The sequence below is a fragment of the Taudactylus pleione genome, unplaced genomic scaffold (assembly GCF_031769625.1).
Source record: "Taudactylus pleione unplaced genomic scaffold, aTauple2 ptg000641l, whole genome shotgun sequence".
Classification (NCBI taxonomy): Eukaryota; Metazoa; Chordata; class Amphibia; order Anura; family Myobatrachidae; genus Taudactylus; species Taudactylus pleione.
The window spans coordinates 717,201-738,740 of NW_028285043.1; the positions used below are offsets into that span (position 1 = coordinate 717,201).

At 49.8% G+C, this 21,540-nt stretch overlaps 1 protein-coding gene and 1 long non-coding RNA gene across 2 annotated transcripts in view; one reads left to right on the forward strand and one right to left on the reverse strand.

Annotated features, from left to right (window-relative positions):
- Window positions 1–21,540, forward strand: part of LOC148479053 (uncharacterized) — a 150,542-nt gene that overhangs the window by 20,115 nt on the left and 108,887 nt on the right. Inside the window, exon 3 of the long non-coding RNA XR_015872006.1 lies at window positions 10,657–10,748. This is a non-coding gene — a long non-coding RNA (uncharacterized LOC148479053). The remainder of the gene's footprint in view (window positions 1–10,656; window positions 10,749–21,540) is intronic.
- Window positions 14,506–21,540, reverse strand: part of LOC148479054 (protein kinase C delta type-like) — a 77,729-nt gene continuing 70,694 nt past the window's right edge. The window contains exons 10-12 of the mRNA XM_088455023.1: window positions 19,012–19,084; window positions 16,869–16,989; window positions 14,506–14,666 (exon numbers count right to left, since the gene is read on the reverse strand). Of these exons, the coding sequence (XP_088311149.1) occupies window positions 14,506–14,666; window positions 16,869–16,989; window positions 19,012–19,084 (355 nt within the window). The remainder of the gene's footprint in view (window positions 14,667–16,868; window positions 16,990–19,011; window positions 19,085–21,540) is intronic.

A 21,540-nucleotide genomic window follows, 5' to 3' on the forward strand; every position in this document is an offset into this window, starting at 1 on the left:
ACCCTTTCTCCAAACAAGTGTTCCCCACCATAACTGACCCCCCATCCCAGTGTCTCCCACCTTCCCTCCCCAACCATCCCACTGCACCCATCTCACTGCTCCCCACCTAGAACCCCCAAGCCAGTCACAGTGACCCCCTTCATTCAGCCTTGTGTTCCCACCTACCAACCTCATCTCTCTGCCCTTTCCCATCCTGCCCAGTCCCCCTAACCAATGGACACCTCATTGCAGTGACTCCCACCCTGCCAGCTCATTGTCTCTCCCCTTCGCTCCCCAGTCAGCCCACTGTCCCATCTAACTTCCCCTCAGCAAGAATACCCAGACTGTCCAGTCAGTGCCCCCCCCTCATTCAGTCCAGTGTACTGCCTTTTCCAGCCTAGTGTCCCCCTCCTTACCACCACCATCTCACTGCCCCCTTTCCATCTAGCCCAGTGCCCTCCTATATATCACCCACAGCCTCTCCCCATCACCCACTGCCTTTCACCCTCTACCAGGCGTCACCCACTACCTCTCCCTGTCACACACTGCCTTTCACCATCATACTCTGTCATCTACTGCCTCCCCTCTGTCACCCATTTCATGGTGTCGCCCATTGCCTCTCTCCATCACTTATTGCCTCTCACCATTACCTTCTCCCTGTCACCCTTTGCATCTCCCCACATGGACCACTGCCTCTACCTGTTACCTTCTCCCTGTCACTGAACTGCCTCACCACCTCCCACTATCTTTTTCTATCAGCCGCTGCCTCACCCTTTGCCTGTCACCCTCTGCCTCTTCTCGGAGTCACTATCTCCCCGTCACACTCTCCCTGTGACCCTCTACCTTACATCACCCACTGCCTCTCCCTGTCACCCTCTGCCTCTTCTCGGAGTCACTATCTCCCCGTCACACTCTCCCTGTGACCCTCTACATTACATCACCCACTGCCTCTCACTCCGTCACCCACTGCCTCTCTCTGTCATCCTCTGTCATCCACTGCCTTTCCCTGTCATCCGCTATGTCACCCACTGCCTCTCCCTGTCATCCTCTGTCACCCTCTGCCTCTTCTCGGAGTCACTATCTCCCCGTCACACTCTCCCTGTGACCCTCTACCTAACATCACCCACTGCCTCTCTCTCACTCCGTCACCCACTGCCTCTCCCCGTCATCCGCTATGTCACCCACTGCCTCTCCCTGCCATCCGCCATGTCACCCACTGCCTCTCCCCGTCATCCTCTGTCACCCACTGCCTCTCCCCGTCATCCGCTATGTCACCCACTGCCTCTCCCTGTCATCCGCTATCACTCACTGCCTCTCCCTGTCATTCTCTGTCACCCACTGCCTCTCCCTGTCATCCTCTGTCACCCACTGCCTCTCTCTCACTCTGTCACCCACTGCCTCTCCCCGTCATCCGCTATGTCACCCACTGCTTCTCCCTGTCATCTTTTATGTCACCCACTGCCTCTTCCAGTCATCCGCTATGTCACCCACTGCCTCTCCCCGTCATCTTTTTTGTCACCCACTGCCTCTCCCCGTCATCCGCTATTCACCCACTGCCTCTCCCCGTAATCCGCTATGTCACCCACTGCCTCTCCCCATCATCTTTTATGTCACCCACTGCTTCTCCCCGTCATCCGCTATGTCACCCACTGCCTCTCCCCATCATCTTTTATGTCACCCACTGCCTCTCCCTGTCATCCGCTATGTCACCCACTGCCTCTCCCCGTCATCCTCTGTCACCCACTGCCTCTCCCCGTCATCCGTTATGTCACCCACTGCCTCTTCCCGTCATCCTCTGTCACCCACTGCCTCTCCCCGTCATCTTTTATGTCACCCACTGCCTCTCCCCGTCATCCGTTATGTCACCCACTGCCTCTTCCCGTCATCCTCTGTCACCCACTGCCTCTCCCCGTCATCCTCTGTCACCCACTGCCTCTCCCCGTCATCCGCTATGTCACCCACTGCCTCTCCCTGTCATCCTCTGTCACCCACTGCCTCTCCCTGTCATCTGCTATGTCACCCACTGCCTCTCCCCGTCGTCTTTTATGTCACCCACTGCCTCTCCCTGTCATCCTCTGTCACCCACTGCCTCTCCCCGTCATCCGCTATGTCACCCACTGCCTCTCCCTGTCATCCGCTATGTCACCCACTGCCTCTCCCTGTCATCTTTTATGTCACCCACTGCCTCTCCCTGTCATCCGCTATGTCACCCACTGCCTCTCCCCGTCATCCTCTGTCACCCACTGCCTCTCCCCGTCATCTTTTATGTCACCCACTGCCTCTCCCCGTCATCCGTTATGTCACCCACTGCCTCTTCCCGTCATCCTCTGTCACCCACTGCCTCTCCCCGTCATCCTCTGTCACCCACTGCCTCTCCCCGTCATCCGCCATGTCACCCACTGCCTCTCCCTGTCACCCTCTGCCTCTTCTCGGAGTCACTATCTCCCCGTCACACTCTCCCTGTGACCCTCTACCTTACATCACCCACTGCCTCTCTCTCACTCCATCACCCACTGCCTCTCCCTGTCATCTTTTATGTCACCCACTGCCTCTCCCCATCATCCGCTATGTCACCCACTGCCTCTCCCCGTCATCTGCTATGTCACCCACTGCCTCTCCCCGTCATCCGCTATGTCACCCACTGCCTCTCCCCGTCATCCTCTGTCACCCACTGCCTCTCCCCGTCATCCTCTGTCACCCACTGCCTCTCCCCGTCATCTTTTATGTCACCCACTGCCTCTCCCCGTCATCTTTTATGTCACCCACTGCCTCTCCCCGTCATCCGCTATGTCACCCACTGCCTCTCCCCGTCATCCGCTATGTCACCCACTGCATCTCCCCGTCATCCGCTATGTCACCCACTGCTTCTCCCTGTCATCTTTTATGTCACCCACTGCCTCTCCCCGTCATCCGCTATGTCACCCACTGCCTCTTCCCATCATCCTCTGTCACCCACTGCCTCTCCCTGTCATCCTCTGTCACTCACTGCCTCTCCCCGTCATCCGCTATGTCACCCACTGCTTCTCCCTGTCATCTTTTATGTCACCCACTGCCTCTCCCCGTCATCCACTATGTCACCCACTGCCTCTTTCCGTCATCCTCTGTCACCCACTGCCTCTCCCTTTCATCCTCTGTCACTCACTGCCTCTCCCCGTCATCCGCCATGTCACCCACTGCCTCTCCCCATCATCCGCCATGTCACCCACTGCCTCTCCCCATCATCCGCCATGTCACCCACTGCCTCTCCCCATCATCCGCTATGTCACCCACTGCCTCTCCCCGTCATCCGCTATGTCACCCACTGCCTCTCCCCGTCATCCGCTATGTCACCCACTGCCTCTCCCCGTCATCCGCTATGTCACCCACTGCCTCTCCCCGTCATCCTCTTTCACCCACTGCCTCTCCCCGTCATCCTCTTTCACCCACTGCCTCTCCCCGTCATCCTCTGTCACCCACTGCCTCTCCCCGTCATCCGCTATGTCACCCACTGCCTCTCTCCGTCATCTTTTATGTCACCCACTGCCTCTCCCTGTCAGTTCATCACAGACGCCCGGAGGCAAGTTATCATTTGGTGCCCCCCCCATTCTCCATTCTATCATTTGGTGCCTCCCCCCATTCTTGCAAGCGGGTCGATGTTCCCCCACTGCGCATGCGCACGACGGAGGGAGCTCCGTCGTGCGCATGCGCGAGACCTGGCGAGCGACGGGCTCTCCATCGCTCCGGGTATCGCACCAAAGGGAGCGTGCTGTCGATGTTGATTGACAGCACGCCCCCTTTGGTGGGCGTGCCGGGGGCGTGCCTGCCAGATAGAGGCGTTCCCATGGGAACGCCTACCGTCTGAAGCCGGCCCCACTGACATCACCAGGAGGCCGCTCCATTTTCATGGAGGAGGGCACTGATTCAGAGCGAGCGCTCTGGTCAGAGCGTTCGGCTCTGAATCAGGCCCTAATTGTGGTGAATATATTGTGGGTGATTTGAGGTGGAGCCCCTTCAGTGCTGGCGCCCAGCGCCTTCATTGTCTCCCATAGTCCTCCTGCCCCTGTCTTATCACTGTCGTGTAAGGGGGGTGATATATTTAAAGATATATATTTTATCACTCTGTCATGTTAAATAATTTAACATGGCAGAGTGATAAAATATATGCTCTTTAAATAAATCGCGCACACTGGGTGCATGCACCCGGCATCCATTCACAGTGACCCTAGCGCTTGGGGGCTGCCCGGCATGTCCGTAAGTGCCGGCCACGCCCCCCAGGAGTGATGAACAGGGGGCGTGCAATAAAGACACGCCCCCTTTTCTTTGGTCATGCACCCTTTTCAGCCGCGCGTGCCAAAGGAGCGCGCAGAAGTGCCCTGTCTCTTGATCCGGCACCCTGCCTGCTGCCGGACCTAGGGCCTGATTCAGACACGCTCGCGAGCGCTATCGATGGTCGGCCAGTGGAGTGCGCGAGCCCCGGAGCGAGTGAGAACTTCACTCGCTCCGGGGCTCGCTACAAAACGGGGCGGTTGTCGATGTTGATCGACAGCTCGCCCCGTTTGTAGGCGGGAGGGGGGGGGTGGCTGCACAAACTGAGGCGTTCCCGAAGGAACGCCTGCCGTTTGTGGGCAGCAATACTGACATCATTCGTGATGTCACTAGTGGACTTCCTGCTCTATTAGAGCAGGGAGTCCACTCGGGCTTGCGAGACCTGAGACCCTAAGACAAGGGCCTCCTCGCAAGCCCGATGGTCGCCATAAACGCAACCATCGCCAGGCCGCCCGCTAAAGCTGTGGGTGGTCACCCACAGCTTAACGAGTGGCCTGGAGGCCGGGCAAAAGAAAAAGCCGTCCCGCCCTGATTCAGAGCGAGCACTCACAAATAGCGAGCGCCTCTGAATCAGGGCCCTAGAGTGAACACTAGTGATAGCCCACATTTTACTAGCACAGGCATGTTTTTGTGCATAAAGTGCACAGCAGGAGCGCCTGTGTGCTTCAAATGCCAGGGCTGTTCACAGATATATTGGACCTCATTCAGAGTCGGTCGAAGCGGCCGCACGGTCGTACGGGAAAAGGGGCCGGATATTCAAATGATTCCCTCGTAAGTTGCGTCCCTAAGTTCGGATCGGTAGCTGGCCGACCAAGGGGAGGAAGCGGTTGGAGGACAAAAAAATACGGCCCCTTCTCGTACGCATTGCACGTCAATTCCAGGCATATAAGGATTAATCGAGACCATCGGGGACCATCGGAACTGGTCGTAGAGCTTAAGGTTGACCTTACCCTCTCTTAAGCTCTACGATCATGTCAGTGTAAAAACCTCCCATGTCACATGTGCCATGATGCTACTTTGTTAATTATGCACTCCCATAATCCGTATGCACTCCCATAAAAGGCCGTTCGCATAATGAGGCACGCCTGCGTTCGGATCTCCACTCCCCCGTTTTCAAGCACCTTCCCCTGTTACCACCCACAAACGCCTCCATCTGTCACTGAAGCTACCGACCTGGCTGTGTTCAAGGAGAGAGAAATTTCTGATCGTAGCGGCAAGTTTGCACACGCGCATTGCGAACTTTACGCATGCGCAGTATATCGAACATCGTTGGCGTACGATCATGCGGCCGCAACGACCGACTCTGAATGAGGTCCATTGTGTGTACAGTGCAACTGCTAAAGCATATGCAGACGGGCGATGATTGCGTACTGTGCATGCGTATGCTTCGCAGCGCGTGAAGGCACCACACAGTGATTGACAGGCAGTGAGCGTTTGGGGGTGGTGACGGGGGGTGGTCTGTCCGTTTGAATCCATTGCCTGGGCGTGCATACATTAGCCAGTGAGATTGCATACGCAGCTTGAGTACTTACTGCGTGCAACTAGGTTAGCAATTTGTAATTAGGGTCAGGGCTGCTTTAATTTTGCGTGAGGGGCCGATGGTACTTGATGTTACCGATGTTTAAGGTTTGCAAGGTATTACGGATGTGAGATAGCGGTAGTGGGAGGCAGTGGGCGTCTCTATGCTGGCAGTGTGACGGTATTACGATTGCAGTCATTAGCATATTTTCGCAGCAGACCTGCGTGCGATTAAGGAGCTGCAATTGCAATAGTGATCCTTAATGAATCAGGCCCTTAATACATTATATTATAAAGGAGCAATTGGCACAGATGAACAGCTTTACCAGTTCCTGGAAGCTGAAGTCCCTGTCATCAATAGCGGTCTGCTCCTCACATGAAGAGAGTAATATGCAGCGCATGACTGTTTAAATGTGTTGCATATGATGCAGTTGCCATGGATCTTGATGGAAATAGCATTGGTATGGGAAGATTAATATGCGCTGAAGCTAATCAGTTTCCGGTCAGTAGGAATCCTCCCCCAAAGTGGGCATGTGCCTATCTTGGACTGTTGAATCAAATCTAAAAGAAACTGTAGCACTCTTGGGTCTATTTCTTATAGGGTACCATAGATAGTGCCACTTGTATTTAATCATTATGGATGACCACTAATAATAATAATTCACTCAACTGTGTTCCTTTGGTGTTATAACATACTGGGTCATATTCAAGAAAAGTCCGTTTCCGTGATACTTTTTCGCCAATGATGTAATTTTCGCCGGTTTGAACTTATCCCCGTATTCAATTATTCCAACTTTTCGCCAGTGCGAAATGTCAATGCATCAGACCTGGCGAAATAGCATCACCTATGAATAGGTGGCGAGAAAAAGTGCAGAATTGGGGTTTTGGGGTGCAGACTTCCCGAAACCACCCAGCACCCTTTGGACAGTTCACTAAAGGTAATCTGTGCCAAATGTTTTTTAAAGTACCTTAGGACACCCCAAAAAAGTACTTTCATTTTAGGGGTGAAAAAAAAAAAAAATCAAAGTTGGGGGACAGACTTGAAAACTAGCGAAATAGACTCGGGGGGGTCCCCAAGTAAGCCCCAGGTGTTTTTTTGATTGCAAGTAGTTGCGTCAGGTGCATTTTTCAAGTTTTTTTAAACTTCATATTAGCAACTTCAAGATATGCTAGTACCCATTTTCATGTACCCCAAATTTGATGGGAGTAGTTATTTTCCCCCAAAAAAACTCCAAAATGCTATTCTTCGCCACATCTGTGAAAACGCTATATACCATTTAAAAACCCCAAATACTTGCAGGCAGGGCTATTCGGGGGTATCCAGAATGATCCCCCCCCCATGTCAGAGCATCTTTTGGGGGGTGTCAGTCTGATTTCCCCAAAAATGACAGAACTTTTAGCTGATTTCAGTTTCGCTGGGTACCGTTTTTGCTGATTTGGAATTGAATACGGGGATAAGCGGGGACGAGCACGATACTTTTTCGCACCCAAAAGCTCAGATGATGGCGAAAATTCAGCCGACTGACTTTTCGCTTCTAATTGAATTAGGCTCATAATTAACAATATATTTTTTATGAGCAAAATGAAAGGACAGCTCAGTGAGTGTAGGGTTTAGCATTACTGCTTCAGCGCTGAGGTCGTAAATCCAATGCCTGACCAAGGCTTTTTCTGTATGGAGTCTTTATGTTCTCCCTGTGTTTGTGTGGGTTTCCTCTGGATGCTGCATTTTCGTACTAACAAACTGGAAATCAGGATAATCATGAACTCCCCTCTCATTTATCACATTACCTGTCAATCACCAACAATCGCTTCCAGTTCCTCCTTCCTAGTAAATGCAGCCTCAAGTCCCTGGCACCTGGAGCAGCTCTGACCACTCATCAGCAGTGTTCTCCATTCCAGTCCTTTTAAGACACCAATTTGCGCCGTTGGGGAGCAAGGACAGGTGGGGTTAGTAGATGCAACTCTAAACAGTAATCGCTGGGTGAGAGAGGAAGCAGGTTAGCGTACTGTCGCTTAGGGGCTGGAGAGAAGAACCACATGGTCAGACTGGGTGAGCCTGAGGAGAGGAAAGAGGAAGAGTGTGATGGAGCCCATTCCAGCAGTGTGTTAGGAGTGAATTGATTGCATCAGAGGTCACATTTAAATTTTCCGGACTCCTGCGCATGCGCGGTCTACTGACCATGTGCAAAAGCCAATGTCATAGATGATGTTTTCCTATCCTATCCCTAGGAGGAGCCATCTTAGCTTATAGGCACATCCAGGCAGCTGCCCAGGGCCCCACAATTCTAGGGGCCTTTAAGCAGGGGCAGGTTGGGCCAGGGGGTATCTTCATGGAGTGTTTGGCCACTCGCTCCGTCCATAGGGCAGCTGGCTGAAAGACAGGCAGAGAAAGATGCTCCCTGGCTGCTGTGCCTGTGATTTGCACACAATCAGATTGGGCAGGCAGTATTCTCTACCTGCCTTCCAGTCTGCAGCCACAGACCTGGATTTGGGGGGAGGGGGACTGATAGCACATCCCCCTGGGCTCCCCTTTCTCCGGGGCCCCCATACTTTAATCACAGTTGCAGTCATGGCTGAACTGGCCATATAGCAGTTCTAGCACATGCCAGAAGGGCTGATGGCCAGATGGGCCAGTCCAGCCGAGCAGCAGCAGTTTTCTTCTGAAGAAACAGCTTAGGAGCCAAGAAACTTGTTTAGCCACGTCCCTTGAGGTATTCCCAAATGGGCCACTGTCTCAGAGCCCCGTCCTTTAATGTGGGGGGGGCGGGGCCTATGGCGCTGCTGCTTTCTGCAACGGGAGTACATAGGCAAACGCAGGGAGGGTTTCCGTCTGCCTGGAAACCCCCGTACCCAGCCCACACCATGACCACAGTAGAAATAGTAACATAATAGTTCTTAGTATCACAAATGAAATAATTAGCACCACCTGTGGATCTTTTAACATGTATCAGCCAGTAATAAATAACCTGTGCACCAACTAGGAGATCTGGAAAACATGCACTGCTATAGAGCCCAATATGTACATATATGTCCAGGGCAGTGCTGGGTTCTTCTGCTGCTCCTCCAGGCTCCCAGACTTGCTCCAATGCTCTGGAATGGTGTCCACATCTAAAATAAAAACATTCAACTCAGGCAGGATGGCACTACTGCTGCATCTAATGACTTCCTGTGATCCTGTATATGCTGGAATTATGACACACAATACACTTTGTATGATGCATATTAAAGCTGGATTAGTGCTAATTATGCCCTCTTCATGGACTGGCCACACTCGCTCTAAAATCAAGCATTTGGAAACCCCCTTCTAGAAATCCTGCATTTTCCACTGGAGTCCTCTAACATAAATCATGAGAGGCTGAGGCCACCCACAGCCTGTAATCAATTAATTAATATTTTATTTATTTTTCTTTGCACTTTATTAAACAGTTATATTGACTTGATGAGAGTCCAGGTACTCGGAGGGGGCGGAGCCTTCAATGTGGGGGCGGAGCCTTCTGTCTGGGGGACGGAGCATTCAGTGTCTAATGCAGGGCTGGACCACTGTGCACTGCTGCCTGCTGGGTATTCCGGTTGGTTGATCAGACAGGATGTCACAGGGAGGTGGAGCTCCTGCCAGTGACATCAGCATGGGAAATTCTACATGGACCCGCAGCACAGCTAGGTTTGGACACCCAGAGCTGCTCCCTTTCACAGTGGGGGTCAGCTACATCATACAGTATACCTTATTGTGTACTAGGAGTCATCCCTGGCTGGCTGTGCTGTTTTACTTTTCTCTCCATCTCTTCCCCATTTCCCTGTCTCTCCCCAACTCTCCTTCTCCTCCCTCCTCTCTCTGTCTCTCCCCATTGCCCCTCTCCCTGTATCTCCCCATTGCCTCTCCTCTCTCTGTCTCTCCCCATTGCCCCTCTCCTCTCTCTGTCTCTCCCCATTGCCCCTCTCCCTCTCCCCCCTCCTCTCCCTGTCTCTCCCCATTGCCCCTCTCCCCCCTCCTCTCCCTGTCTCTCCCCATTGCCCCTCTCCCCCCTCCTCTCCCTGTCTCTCCCCATTGCCCCTCTCCCCCCTCCTCTCCCTGTCTATCCATTGCCCCTCTCCCCCTCCTCTCCCTGTCTCTCCATTGCCCTCTCCCTCTCTCTCCCTCTCTCTCTCTCTCCAGCTTGTTTCTCACCAGCTATTTAGCCACTTCAAGCTGTGTTTCCCTGTTATGTGACTGAAGAGGAAATTCTCACACTCTACTACTGTATAACAAAACTAATAAACCAATAAAGGCACATAGGGAGCATGTAAGCGCTCCCTATGTGCCTTTATTGGTTTTTTAGTTTTGTTCAGTACTGAGTATCTCCAGAAATACTCTTGGGAGCTGCTAAGTAGGATACATCTTCAGTTCATGTTTAATATTTTTGCGCCTGGTTTAGATTTTTAGAATCTTTTGGTGAATCAATTTACTGTATAACAAAGCTGTAATGCAGAGTCAGGGGAAAACCTAGGGGTCTATTTACTAAGCAGTGTTAGGACAGAGTGAAAAGTGATAAGGTGCCAGCCAATCAGCTCCCACCTGTCATTTTTCAAACAGCCTGTGAGATGGCATTTAGGAGCAGATTGGCTGGTACCTTATCTCATTTCACTCTGTCTCCTAACATTGCTTAGAAAATAGACCCTAGTTTTGTATTTTAACTCCATTTCTCTTTGACAGTTTCATGTCTAATTTCCACATTGGTACAAGAATGATGCTTTCCAGTGTGGAGTCATTGGGGCAGATGTGCTGTTATACATGTTTGCAGGTGCTTATTAAATGCTGTTTAACAAATACTGTAGAGGTAAAAATGGGTTTTAATACTTAATTGTTGTCTCTTACAGGTCTGCTTTTAACAACAACCTAAGCGCTGCCTATGACTGCCTCAGTGCTGGGGGGAGGAAGATAAAGCCTGGTGTGACTGGAAAGAGTTATTGTGAGTTGCTGACCAGTATTTGCCAGGAAGGTGATATCCCTGGTGACATTTCTTCTCTTCCATAACAGGGTGGTTCTGTTACACCAGATCACTATGTTAGGCTAATACACAGGGTTTTACTTGTCTGGGCTGCTCCTGACCAGTGTGGGTTCAGCACTGCTCTATGCTACTTCATCAGTCTGTATTAGGCAGGCCTTGGTGTTGTCATTGCCCCTCCTCTGTGATATTCCCACTCATGTGGAATGGAAAAGTCGGCAATGCCTATCCCTTGTGACACTACTGCCTGTGTAGCACTGGCCATCACTTAGATACATAGCAGAGAGGTAAGAGATGGTGGCGGTAACCAGTGAGCGCTGCACCCAAGGTAAGTAACTTCTGTACATTAGCTATACATGGTGATCTTCATGTTATGGGAACTTGTCTCTTTCTATGTTAAGGATTCCCAGCTGCTTAGAGGTGATGTCCATCAAAATAAGAATTTTGAGAATAAATCCCCCCCCTCCCCTCCCCTTCTGGGTCAGTGCATTATATCCCTGTCATTCAGGAGAATCTTCCTCCTAGCAGTTAACAGATTGTTCTCCCGCCAGGAGAAAAATCAGATTTTAAATTCCACCCTTTCTCCTTCATGCACTAGGGGACACTGGAGGCTTCAGACAGTATGGGGTATAGACGTGTGCCAAGTGGGAGCTGCCACTTTAAATTTTTAAGTGTGACTAGCTCCTCCCCCTCTATACCCGCCTACAAGCCCAGTCTTAGTTATTCACATTTTCAGGGTATTTAAATAGAGGGTTGCTGCGCTGAAGCTAAACAATATCTACATTGAGGAACAGACAGGCAGCAGCTGTGCTGCCTCTCTGCATCGATCGAGCTGCCAGGGGGACCCGCTCGCAACTGCACACAGTTCGCCTGGGGTCCCCGACTACAGAGACTACAGTCTCCATATTGGAGGTCTCGCATGCCGCTGCTCGCAGTGCGCATAGCGGTCCTCCATTAGTCAGCGGAGCAGCGTTGTGAGTATGCCCTGGCTCCCCGTCTAGCGGGGTAGCCAGGTCAACATTAAGAGCGGCATATACAGGAGCAGGCTGCTCCGATTAGCGGGGCAGCCAAACATATCACTAGCACATCCTCCTCGTGCAGCAGACATAGCACGCTTATAACCCAATTTAAGCGCAATAGTGGGGGGGGGGTAGCCTAGCTCAAGAGTCCTGCTCCTTCCTCCCAGTGTCCATCCGCGCTTCCCTCGAGGGTGCTGGCGACCATTACACGGAGGGACATTCTGCTACATACGTTAAATGCTGCTGCATGGACTGTAAGTCTAACCTGGACTGTAAGTAAACAGTGGGTTTAGGCTGGTCAGGAGAGTATTTAAGGTAAAACTACTTAGTGGTTACTTCCTTCTTTGCCTAGCGTTTTCTGGCACTGCTAGGAGCTCTATTAGGGCAAGTGTGGCTCTCTCCTGCCTCTCTGTATCTCAGATTCTTCTTTTGACCTTTTTCACTACACTTTACTGTTGTTTGTGTGGGGTCTGTATGTATCATAACTGAAAGGGATGCTAAGGCGTCCCAAAAGTTATTTACCTGCAAAAAGTGTGCAGAAAAATGTACAGGGGCAGTCATCTAACTCCCTACTAATGTGTGACCATGCAATCCTGAATAACAATCTTCAGGGATGTCATTTCCGCTGTCTTGAATGGCGCAGGTTACAATGTGCTCCAGTGGTGCAATCGTTCAGCGTGCTGTACTTATAAGATAGTATCGGTTGAGCAATACCGAGGTTGTGAGTTCACTCACCTGGAGCAAATGTAATTTTATGTCCCATCTCTCTGACGAGATGGAGGCTTCTCGGAAAGAAGAAGAGGTCTCCAGGTCAGCGGCTCTAGAAAAACCAGCATGGGCAAGGTCCTTAGCTGAATCCAGGGATGGGATCTCAAAAGCGTGACTATTTCCCGTACACAACTGGATCCTCTCCACAGGTCTCAAAGAGACTGTTGCCCTCAGTCCTCCAATTGGAGGAGGAGAATATGCCAGTTTTCCAAGGGCAAATATGCCCCAAATTCGCCTAAGGAAATCCAGTAGGAGCCTGAGCCGATGTCCGGATAGAGGCTTTACTTTCTGCAATCCGCCAGGTATAGTAATTACACGACAGTCTTTCTTTCTAAAGAAACAAAGACAAGCTTTTGCATTCAGTAGAGTGGGATTCTCTTTTGATGTCAGATTAGGAACATCCATTTAAAAAAAAATTCAGATGTCCCAGCGGTTGTTATCCTTTTATCCTACAGATAGTAGAAAATCTGGTGAGGAGCTCAAGTGGCTCACCTGATAAGGCGATTACACCAGTAACAGAAAGGTCCCAGGATCGAAAGCCAGTCTGGGACAGCATGCCACTTTGTTAGTTTACTCCCCCTACAGTAGTCTGTCTAGGAAGACTATGCTACCAGTTCCTGGGGCAACAGCTTTAAAAGAGAATACTATCAAGTCCCTTTAAACAGCTGCAGGCCTCTGCGTCCTGCGATTGTAAGCTGCTGGAAGCTTATTCTGTTAGCAATATAGGGGAAGCTGCGACTTACCTTGGAGAAATTGGTTGACGTCGTCCAAAGACGTTTGCAATATATTCATCTCTGGCGTTTTCGGCGCATAGGGCGCTGTGGCTTAAACAATGGCAGGCGAATGCAAGATAGAAGAAAGCTGTGAAAGCACTTTCATTCACGGGAAGTGTATTTTTTGGGAACTAGATAAATGGATTTCTCAAGCTACTGGGGGTAAATACACTTTTGTTCTGTCTGCGGCTCCTCCCTCTAGAAGATCTTACTCGGGACCTTAGTTTTGGTCCCTTTCGTGCTCCGGGACGTTCACGTGGTCGCTTCAGACGAGGACCATCAACTTCCCGTGGTTCCAGAGGACATGGCAAAGCCACAACAACATTTGATCAATAGGAGGTTAAGTCCACTACCAAGCCTCGGGCAGGATGGTCTTCCCTCTCACCTGGGAATCCACAGAGTGGGAGCGCATCTTTGGGACTTCAAAAAAGTATGGACTAATCACTCGGGGATGCAAGCTCATTTTTCAGCTTCAACCTCCACTTAGGTTTTTTTTACCAGGTTTACCAGTCTCCAATGACAGGAGTGTCGTTTTACAAGAAGCAATAGACAGGCTTCTATCCACAAGAGTGGGGGTCCAGGTTCCCAGAAATCAGACCGGAAAGGGTTTTTACTCCAGTCTCTTTGTGCTTCCGGACGGACAGCTCGATGAGACCTATTCTGAACTTGATGGATCTCAAGCCATACCTAAGGATTTTCAAGTTCAGGATGGAGTTCCTTTAGTCGGTGATTGCGGGCCTAGAGGAAGGTGAATTCATGGTATCTCGAGATATCAAGGACGCCTCCCCTCACATTCCTATCTGGCCGCCTCACCAAGTGTGTCTGAGATTCGCAGTTCGAAATTCACATTTCCAGTTTCCGGCCTTTCCCTTCGGCTTATCATCAGCACCCAGGGTATTCACAAGGGTCATGGCTGTGATGATGAGTCTCCTTCGAAAAACAAGGGATCACTATTATCCTTCACCTGGACAATCTCCTTCTGAAGACCCATTCCAGGGACAAATTACTGCACATCACAGTGACTCACAGCCCTCTCATTCTAGAAGGGTGGATCCTGATCTTTCCCTAGTCCCATCTGCAACTGACGCAGAGGCTACAGTTTCTGGGAATGATCATGGACATTATGTCAACAGATGTTCCTCCCTCAGGAAGAGGCAACTTCTATGCAGGATATGGTGAGGATTGTCCTTCGACATCATCAGGTATCGATGCATATTTGCATTCAACTCCTGGGGAAGATGGTTGCAGCATTCGCGGCCATTCCTTACGGAAGGACCTTTCAGCTTGCCCTCTTCTCAAAGTGGACAGGATCCCATCTTTTCCTTCAACAACAGGTAAGGTTAAGTCCCAGAACTCTGATATCCTTTCTCTGGTGGTTGAACTCGGTACACCTAAATGGAGGAAAAGAGATTCGGAGTGTGGGAGGGGCTGGGGGGCTATCATTTAGGAACTTCACTTCCAAGGCCACCGGACATCACAGGAAGCGAGTCTGCAGATGAACATATTGAAATTAAAGACAGTGTTCTACGCTATTCAGACAGCAGATCACCTGTTGTGGGGCCGAGCAGTCAGGGTCCAGTCAGACAACGCTACAGTGGAATACATAAACAAACCAGAAGTTGGCCGGCTATGAAAGAAGTAAGCCGGATTCTAATCTGGGCGGAAATGTTTGCGATCGGCAGGATGTGCAGCCAGGGGAATGGGTACTACATCTTCAGGTTTTTCACCAGCTTGTCCAACGGTGGGGGTCTTCTGCAGGTCGACCTCATGGCATCCAGATGAAATCATCAACTGCCTCTCTACTGCTCTTCGACGCGGCAGTGGCAGTGGATACACTGTCATCGCTGTGGCAGTTCCAATTTGTCTATCTGTTCCCTCCGTTCCCTCTTCTCCCTGGATTCTACACATCAAAAGGGAGAAGGCCAATGTTTTATTGGTGGTTACGGATTGGCCTCGCAGAGCTTGGTATATTCCATCATTCAACTTGTAGTCTTCTCTTTTCGAATCTTTGGAGTCTATAGAGTTAAGATTTCTTTCGTAGACAGTAACACTTCTTCTCGCGCTGGCCTCAGCCAGGAGGGTGTCAGAACTGGGAGCTCTATCCTGCTATCCTCCATACTTGGTGTTTCATGAGGATAGAGCCGACCTCCGTACAAGAATGGATTTTCTAAGGTGGTTTCGGCTTTCCACATCAACCAACCTAGTGTGGTGCCTGTTTCTTCCACAGGATTCACCTTCGTCAAGATCCTTGGATGTTGTTAGGGTTCTTTGTATGTATGTAGAGAGGACTGTAGCCATAAGTAGAACAAACACTCTATTTGTTTTGTAGGATGCTGCTTGTCCTGGTTGGCCAGCTTCCAAACAGTAGCTGGCCCGCTGGATTTGTCTGACCATCAGATAGGCGTATATGGCCTAATTTAGGGAGCCTCTGCCTTCTCTTACAGCGCATTCCACTCGCTCAATGGGTTCCTCGTGGGTGGCTGCTCGCGGGGTTTCCATGGAGTTACTTTGCTGGGCGGCTACTTGGTCTGGCTGGCATACGTTTATTCGTTATTATAGATTTAACATTGTGGCCTCTGCAGCGCAGTATGGCTGGTCTGTTTTGCAGGGTTCTCAGCGCTCTCCCGCCAATGATGGGAGCTCTGGGATGTCCCCACTGTCTAAAGCCTCCAGTATCCCCTAGTGGATGAAGGAGAAAACAGGATTTTGGTACTTACCGATACATACCTTTCTCTGATTCTGCGCTGTTCCTTCCTGCCAGGGTTGTGGTAATTTTATGTTATGACTGTTAAAGAACTGTTTGACGTCTTTTCTCTTGTTGTGTTACTGTTATTTCAACCTTCTAAAATGTTCTGTGTACTTGCTTCGTCTCCTCGTCTTCCGTTTGTCTTTTTCTCAGCTCCCCTCGGGCACAGTTTCCTAAGACTGGGCTTGTAGGGGGGTATAAAGGGGGAGGAGCTAGTCGCACTTAAAATTGTAAAGTGCCAGCTCCCACTTAGCAAACGTCTATACCCCCTAATGTCTGAAGCCTCCAGTGTCCCCTATGGAATCGGAGAAAGGGATTTATCGATAAGTACCAAAATCCTGTTTTCCATACACTGCGGCTTGTATTGTGTTAGGCGCACTGAAAGTGCACATCAAATAATTATGTAATGTTGCTTTGCTTGGTTAATTACTGGCTGTCAGGGGCGTCAGAACGATTTATGTTGTAGGGTTATGAAATAGGTCCTGAGAATATGGAATCTACGTGATTTTGGCAGATTCGCGGCTAAATTTGTTTTTGCCATATAACTCATTGCCGCTTTATATTTAGCTGTGAAGTCGATGAAATCACGCCTGTTCTGTGATCTAGGAATCTATTACATAAGCCCCCATATGTTGTATAGTGTTACTAAAAATGCACTTGGGCAGTATAACTACTAAAAGATATTAGTGGAACTTATCTTAAATTAACTATCCTATCTATTCAGATGCTGATGTACCTTACGGTTTAATCATAGCTTGTCATATGTAGGGATGACTACCTGCACCTTTCACGAGCGTATGGCTAATCACCGTAGCTCTATTCATCAGGCATTGCTGACGGGTGTGTCCGACAAACCGGTTGCGAAACACTTTCTGGATGCGGGCCACCAGGTCGCTTTGCTTAAATGCAGGATCATAGACTGAATACCGAAACCTTATTGTGGAGGTGATCGGGCATTGCTTCTGAAGAAACTTGAAGCCAAGTGGATATTTAGACTTGGGACCATGTCACTCCACGGATTGAATGAATATAGTACTTGAAATGTGTTTTTGCGCTGATAGGCTTTTCGGCATCATGATTTTGATGCACCTGTGCAGTGTGTGTATGTTTTTTCTTTGCGATACAATTTGTATGCATATTTATTTTTTGGGGTATATTTGTGTGTATATTGTATATTTGTTTTGTGCTTTATGTTATTGGTGTCTTGTGTATGTTAATATTTATGTATATATTTTTTTCTGGGTATTCATTTAAGTATATGGGTGTGTATTTTAATATAATTTTAACATGTCTGTATTTGTTTTCTTTTCTCTATTCACCTGAAACCCTGGTCTTAGTACCCTTTGATGTAATGAGCTTGTGCCTATCGATATTTGCCCCACCTGATTGGACTTAGAAGTTTCTCTTTGCATGTGGAACACAGCCTAACATATCCTTATTCCAGACATATTTGTCTGCTGCACCCGCTACTTCCGGTTCGGTGGAACGCGGAAGTTGGTGTAATCTTGGGGCAGAAGTGAGTTTCTGCTCCCTGGCTGGAACGCACTCTGGGTTGTAGCGTGTGGTACACGCTGCAAGTATGATTATACATGTGATGCGCTCTGAGCCTTTACCGGTGAGATCGCGGTTTTCTGATGTTTCTAGTGCATACTTTTAGCTTATACTCGGCGATGGTGATATGTTATGGTGTGTTCCTTACTTGATTACTTAATTAGTGTTATTATGCTATAGGTGTTGTATGGGTATTTATATAACCAAGGGGGCTGAATGTCCTCTCTGTAGGTGTTTTGGGCTTTTTGTTCATGCTGCGCTGTGTTGGCTGTGTTTCCTGATGAAGGGCTCATTGGAGTCCGAAAACGTTTGAGCAGTGTATTACCTCTGCCTATATGTGAGTAATAAATAGCAGCCTTTTTATATGCAAGAAGAATCTGGTGAGGCGCCCCCCCGGGAGAGTTAGGGTCAGGCTAGGGGAAGGGGGGTTAGAGTTAGGCACCCCCAGGGGGAGGTTAGGGTCAGGCACCCTCCCCCCCTGGGAGGGTTAGGTTTAGGGTACGGGGAGGGGGGTTAGGTTTAGGCCCTTGCTGGGGGAGGAAAGGGTTAGGCACTAGGGGGGGAGGTTAGGGTTAGGCACCCCGAAAGGAGGGTTAGGGGGGGAGAGAGGGCTAGGTATAGTAAAAAATACTTACCTGTCGGGATCTTGTCATGCCGGTCTACCGGCGTCGGGATTTGAACCGCTGGACTTAAACATACCGATTCCACAGAAGACTAATGTTGCACTACAAGTGTAGTAATATTCAAAATCATTTGTACATTAAACAATCGATAATTAAGCTACATTATATTGTAGAGACTTGCACAGGTTTATATGCTGGACTGTAATAGTAGCCCAGAAATGACAATAGCAGTGGCAGAACTTGTGACTAGTGGGCCCATGTGCTGAAATATGTTTTGGGCCCTCCTCCTCTGCCCCACCCCAAGTTCATAGTGACATGGAGAGGTAGAGGGTGAAAGGGAGAGGCAAGAGGGTTACAAGGAGAGGGTGATAGGTACTGGGTGACAGGGAGAAGCAGTAGGTGACAGGGAGAGGGTGGCAGGCAGTGGCTGACGGGGAGAGGCTGACGGGGAGAGGCTGACGGGGAGAGGCTGACGGGGAGAGGCTGACGGGGAGAGGCTGACGGGGAGAGGCTGACGGGGAGAGGCTGACGGGGAGAGGCTGACGGGGAGAGGCTGACGGGGAGAGGCTGACGGGGAGAGGCTGACGGGGAGAGGCTGACGGGGAGAGGCTGACGGGGAGAGGCTGACGGGGAGAGGCTGACGGGCAGTGGGTGACGGGCAGTGGGTGACGGGCAGTGGGTGAAAGAGAGAGGTGACAGACAGTGGGTGGCAGGGAGAGGGTGACAAATATATTACTGTTTAGTTACGTGGTCCCAGAACTGCAGCTCATTTGATCCTCCTTGGGTTTTAATGTCGGGGACAGTCACAAGATCATGACATCTGTTGGTGGCAGTGGTAAGGACTACCTCAGAGGAAGAGCCAGGCCAGTCGGGGAGAAGCAGGGCGGGATGGGGAGGAGCAGGTAGGAGAGAGGCTATGAGGGGAGGAGAGGAGGGCCCAGCCTCCTCCAGCCGGATTACATCCACAACCACAGCTCATCATTCCATGATGTTACCACTGGGACGGGTTGGCGGCACATGGTGGCGTATATTGAGTCAATCTGACTCATTATAATCCAGCCAGCTGCGGGTCCCTTTATTTCGGCGGGCCGCAGTGCAATTCACCAGCTGCACCACCGGTAGTTCCGCCCCTGGCACAATGGCAGGAGTGACTTTTTGTATCTCAGAGTTAGGATTCTCCATCTTCTTCATAGTCTTTGTAGTTTAGTCATATTCTGTTGTTTCTTAGGAACTTTGAAAACCAAGTATAAATGTACCTTTATTTTGAGAAGAAACATGTATGCAGTATACATGTAGTAGCATGTTTATTGAAAATAATATATGAAAATGACATTGATCCATAGTATACAACCTCTGTGTTGTATATGATTTCCTCTTAAGAATTAAAAGTTCTCAAACTTGACAATTTTTAGGTAGTTTGAAGAGAAAACTTATTGGGAGATTTCTGCTGCTGTCTTTAGCCCCACACTGATAATTGGATAAATTGTATATCTGGTAATGGTTAATGACCAGTTGACACTTCAATTTGGAAAAGTTTAATGCCTTTCAAATCTGGTTTAAGTGCCAGAAGGGAAAACGCCTCCATTACGGGACTGATATATCTATAGCCAGCTAAGATATCCAAGGTTTCCAAAATAAAGTAACAAGTAATATATCTAGGCTGTTATCTGTGTGGAGTTTGTATATTTTCCCTATGCTTCTGTGGGTTTCCTCAAGGGGCTCTGGTTTCCACCCACGATGGAAGGTCCTGGAAGGATAAGCTTGGTAATCATCCCACAGTGCTTCCTATAGAGCAGCACCTCGTGTGGCCATGGTTACTATGATGACCTGTAGAATGCTTCCTATTATTTTCCATGTAATAAATATCTAAATAACACTCAAATAAATGAATCCAGAACATCTGCTTTTTATAAATCATTTTCTTTTATTGAACATATAGTAAAAGGCATACAAGGTACAAGCAGAGGTAGACCATGTAACTCTGATACAGTAACACAGCAAGGTAACGATACAAACAATGGCAATAACAAATGAGAACAGAACTAAGGGCCTCATTCAGAGGCGGTCGGAGGATGCAAGCGATCGCTCAGAAACTGGGCGGCCGCTTGCATCCTGACCGCCCGCCTCTGTTTCGGTCGTTAGGCTGTGGGTTTACACCCACAGCTCTAACGACCGCTAGGGTGATGGTCGCGATGGTCTCTGACGACGAGACCCTAGGGTAGGGTCTCACTTGTCGTAAGCCCCGGAGAGCTTCTGGCTCTGTCAGAGCCGGAAGCTCTCCACTGACATCACTAGTGATGTCAGTGGGGCCTCCCCCAAACGGTAGGCGTTCCCATGGGAACGCCTCCGTTTGGGCTGCCACCCCCCCTGCCCGCCTTCCAAACGGGGCGAGCTGTCAATCAACATCGACAGCTCGCCCCCTTTGGAAAGAGACCCGCTACGACCGGCGCTGTCGGTCGTAGCGGGTCTCACGCATGCGCACGAAGGAGCCGGCTCCCTCGTGCACATGCGCACTTGACAAACATCGAGGCGGCTGTGCGGTCGTAGACCGTACGGCCGCCTCTGAATGAAGGCCTAAATGCTGTCCTAATAAGATATATAACATCAGGTATATATGCAGCGATACCATTATCATATAATGGGCCTGATTCAGATGTGGACACAATGCTGATATTTACGCAGTTGAGCAATTATCGTCCGACGGCGCATGTCTCATGGTCGCACTACGCAAGCACCAAGATACCTCAGCAGTGAGGATTACAGGGAGTGGCAGCAAAAATGTGGGCGAGTCTTGAAGACGCTTCCAGCACTGCTTGAGTTTAAGATGACGGCGGCCCCGCCCCTTTATGCGAGACGTCATGACGTCATGTGCAAAAGGGACGAGGCCGGCACGGGGCGCTCAGAGCGCTAGCTACGGCTCTGCTCTTAAGTGTTTTTGTTCGGATACGGTTTTGGATCCCTTAAATATCAATGCAAATCTATAAAAAAAATTCATAAATCATGTAATTTGGACCTGCTTACATGCAGTTCAAAACCCGAGGTCGGTTTTTAAATCTGATTTCCAAACTGACTACAGAACCGAATCGTAACTTGAATTGTCTCGGAACCTACCCCAAAGTGATTTCGAACTAGGGAGCTCATTCAGAGCCGCTCGCTCGAGGGGATCGCTCGTCCCCAGTGTATGCAAATTCGGCTAAGTGACGGCATGGCAGGCGCTCGCTCAGAAAGGCATAAGCACCCCACTTTGTGTTGGCAGATGCCCATTAGCGTATGTAG